Source organism: Bison bison, unplaced genomic scaffold (genome assembly GCF_000754665.1).
Source record: "Bison bison bison isolate TAMUID 2011002044 unplaced genomic scaffold, Bison_UMD1.0 scf7180017864484, whole genome shotgun sequence".
NCBI classification, from domain to species: domain Eukaryota; kingdom Metazoa; phylum Chordata; class Mammalia; order Artiodactyla; family Bovidae; genus Bison; species Bison bison.
In genome coordinates, this window is record NW_011495044.1 from 4,930,256 (window position 1) to 4,934,023 (window position 3,768).

The 3,768-nt window shown below is 59.6% G+C and overlaps 2 protein-coding genes across 2 annotated transcripts in view; both read left to right on the plus strand.

Annotated features, from left to right (window-relative positions):
- LOC105004991 (bone morphogenetic protein 8B-like) overlaps window positions 1-3,768 on the plus strand; it is a 16,376-nt gene that overhangs the window by 4,779 nt on the left and 7,829 nt on the right. The window contains 2 exon segments of the mRNA XM_010862815.1: window positions 322-511; window positions 944-1,092. Coding sequence (XP_010861117.1) covers window positions 322-511; window positions 944-1,092 — 339 coding nt within the window.
- The window catches only part of LOC105004963 (succinyl-CoA:3-ketoacid coenzyme A transferase 2, mitochondrial-like), a 1,677-nt gene continuing 977 nt past the window's right edge, over window positions 3,069-3,768 (plus strand). The window contains exon 1 of the mRNA XM_010862788.1: window positions 3,069-3,761. Coding sequence (XP_010861090.1) covers window positions 3,069-3,761 — 693 coding nt within the window. The remainder of the gene's footprint in view (window positions 3,762-3,768) is intronic.

Below are 3,768 nucleotides of genomic sequence, written 5' to 3' on the forward strand. Positions count from 1 at the left end.
GTCTGAGTCTGTCTCCCCAGAGGAGGGACCTGTCCTGTACCCCATCTGTGGGTCCAGTAGGATGCTGAGTGGGGCAGGCTGGGTTTGGGGCCCGGGGGCCAGACGTGGACGCTGCCCTGCGGCACTGCCACGTGCCGGGTGCTGAGCCAGGCATCTCACCACACAGCTCTCGGAGCCCTCTGAGCACCCAGGAGGCAGAGCTGAGACAAGCCTGTTCTCGAGGAGGGAGTCAGTCCCGCCCAGACTGCCCAGGCCCCTGGCTCCCTCCCTGGAGCCCGAGCCCGAACCTCGAGTGACCGCCAGCCCCACTCTGTCTTGCAGTGGAGCGCGATCCCGCCCTGGGCCACCAGGAGCCCCACTGGAAGGAGTTCCACTTTGACCTGACCCAGATCCCGGCCGGGGAGGCCGTCACAGCCGCAGAGTTCCGGATTTACAAGCTGCCCAGCACCCACCCGCTCAACCAGACGCTCCACATCAGCATGTTCGAGGTGGTCCCGGAGCAGTCCAACAGGTGCCTGTCCCACACCCCCACACACATCTGCTCAAATCTCTGTCGGAGTGTTTGGTCCAGCCAGCCCTGGGGTGCATTTCCCAGAAGACAGAAGGGGGGAGCTTCCTGGGCAGCCCACCCTCAGAGAAGAAAGTTTGGCCCAAGGCCTCGTCTCACCACGGGGACAGGCCAGCATCAGTCCTGGATTCAAGTCCCCACCTTGCTCTCTTGGCTGTGGGACCATGGATGGGTCACTGAGCTCCTGAGCCTCAGTTTCCCCATCTGTACACAGGCTCTGTAACATCTTTGTAGAGTAGACAGTGAGATAAGGCCTGGAAGGCACCCAGGCCAGAGCCAGGCGGGTAGATGCCCCACTAACGGTCCCCCGGTGGGCACTGGAAACACAAAGGCAGCTGTGCCGGCCCTCGGTTAATTGTTCTTTCGTGTCCACAGGGAGTCTGACTTGTTCTTTTTGGATCTTCAGACGCTCCGATCTGGGGACGAGGGCTGGCTGGTGTTGGACGTGACAGCAGCCAGTGACCGCTGGCTCTTGAGCCGTAACAAGGACCTGGGACTCCGCCTCTATGTGGAAACAGATGATGGTAAGACAGGGCTCAGCATCGAACCTTCCCCTGCGGGCTCCTCCAAGGAAGCTGCTGGCAGCAGACACAGCTGGAGCCCCCTCATTTGGCCCCGGAGGGCTGGCCTTTCTCAGTGGAGGGGACTCAGCGGGTAGAGGACGAGGGTTCCTCCGTGCCAGACAACAGTAGGGCAGGTTGCTTGCCTTTCCAGGCCTCAGTTTACTCACCTGTAAAATGAGGATTCATGCCTTCATTCATTCATTCAGCAGGTGTTTGGGGGAGAGCCTCTTTTATCCCGGCAGTGGGACTAGAAACCCTGCAGGTGGGCCCACGTTGGTGTGTCTGAGGTGCGGCAAGGGGCCGCCATGGCTGGAGCACAGAGGCCCAGGGAGCGACTGTGAGGAGGTTGATAGAAGTGGTCAAAATATAAAGTATGAAATCAGTATTATTTTATTTAAGAGCAATGGAGGCTGGCAGGATCTGATTCAGCTTTTTATAAAACAACCCTCCGAGACACTCCCCTGCATGGGGGTGTAGCCTCTCCCCCTCCTTCAGTGTGGGCTACACTTAGTGACCTGCTTCCAAGGTGTGCACAGGCTGAGGCAGTAAATTTAATTTATAGGGGAACCTCAGCAGCACCCCCTCAGCCAGGCGCTCGGGCTCCCATGAACACCTCATGTAGCTCCCAGACGAGATGAGAACCCTTTACCTCCGTGGTCTTTTTCCCTGAAACCCAGAACCCCAGCTGACCATGAGAAAAACAGACACCTTGAAACTGAAGAACATGCCACAGAGTACAAATACAAAGACAAAAACTGTCAAGGTCATCAAAACCCACAGGAAATCTGAGAAATTCACAGCCCATAGGCGCATAAGAAGTTGTGATGACTAAGTGCTATGTAGGACCCCGGGTGGGATCCTGGAAAAAGACACTAGAGAAACTAGTGAACTCAGGTCAGTCATGGTGTTTAGTAAATAATAAGACACCAATGCTGGTTCATTAGTTGTAACAAACATTGTTCAGTCACTAAGTCCTGTCTGACTCTTTGCAACCCCATGGACTGAAGCCCACCAATCTCCTCTGTCCTCCACTATCTCCAGAGTTTGCTCAAATTCTTGTCCATTGAGTGGGTAACAAATGTACTATAGTTGTTTAAATGTTAACACTTCCCAGGGAAACCTGGTCTGGGTGTATAACTATCTCGGTGTATTTTCTATGAATCTCAACTATGGTTAAATGAAAAGTTCATTTGTCTTACTCATAAAATAAAGACCCCCTGACTTCAGTCAGGAGAGTAGACTCTGGGGGACGGAAGTGAAGTCAGAGAGGCCCCAGAGCCTCACAGGGTCGAGGTGGGAGCTGGGGTGGGGGAGCTTGTCCAGCGGCAGGGAACGGAGGCGGGTGCTTGGAGGAGGCGCTGGTGACAGGGCTGAGCCAGTGGCTCTTTTTAACAGGTTTGGTGTTGTTCTTGTCCGAGGTGGGGACAAACAGAGGAGCAGGTTTGATGCAGGAAAGCAAGAGGTCTTCGGCGGGGCTGTCGTTGAGGCCCGGCTTGACGTCCGTGGAAATGTCGTTTCTGGACCGGGAGTGCTGGGGACACAGGTGTTGGAGCCCGTGCCCCAGAGGTGGAATTTTGGGGGGTGGGCTGCGACGGGAGTAGCGCGCCTGGGAAGAAGGGTGGCGATGGAGAGAGCAGGAGGCCGGCGCCCAGGCTTCCCGGGAGGGACGTCGCCTCGGGGTCTCCGAGTCAGGCCCGGGATCCCTCTGGTCCTCCAGATGATCCAGGCGGTCCCGCCTCCCGCCTTCGCGGCCCGGGAAGCTCGGCCCCTCTGGCCCTCGGAGCGCGGAGACGGAGCGGAGCGGCGGGAACCGGGCGGGCGGGCGCATCACGGCTGGGCGCCCCCTGCTCTGTGACGCGCGGGCGGGGACGCGCGGTTGCCTCCTGTCCCCTCCTGTCCCCGCTGGGCCCGGAGCCCGAGCCGGAGCGGAGCGGACGATGGCGGCCCTGCGGCTCCTGGCGTCGGTGCTCGGGCGCCGGGTCCCCGCCGGCCGCTCGGGGCGCGCGCTGGCGAAGGGTGGCGCGTGCGGCTTCGCCTGCAGCGCCCGCGCGCGCGTCAGGTTCTACACGGACCCGGTGAAGGCCGTGGGAGACATCACTGATGGCTCGAGGATCATGATCGGGGGCTTCGGGCTCTGCGGCATCCCGGAGAACCTGATAGGGGCGCTGCTGAAGACCCGCGTGAAGGACTTGACTGTGATCAGCAGCAACGTGGGGGTGGAGAGCTTCGGTCTCGGCCTTTTACTGGGGACCAAGCAGATCACCCGCATCATCTGCTCCTACCTGGGGGAGAACTCGCTCTGTGAGCACCAGTACCTGGCGGGTGAGCTGGAGCTAGAGATCACGCCCCAGGGCACCCTGGCCGAGCGCATCCGCGCAGGGGGCGCCGGTGTGCCCGCCTTCTACACCCCCACGGCCTACGGGACCTTGGTCCAGGAGGGAGGCGCACCCATCAGGTACTTACCAGACGGCCACATCGCCATCCTCAGCCAGCCCAGGGAGGTGAGGGAGTTCCATGGGCAGCACTACCTGCTGGAACATGCCATCACCGCTGATTTTGCTTTGGTGAAAGGGTGGAAGGCCGACTGGGCAGGAAATGTCATCTTCAGGGCCAGCGCCAGGAACTTCAACGTGCCCA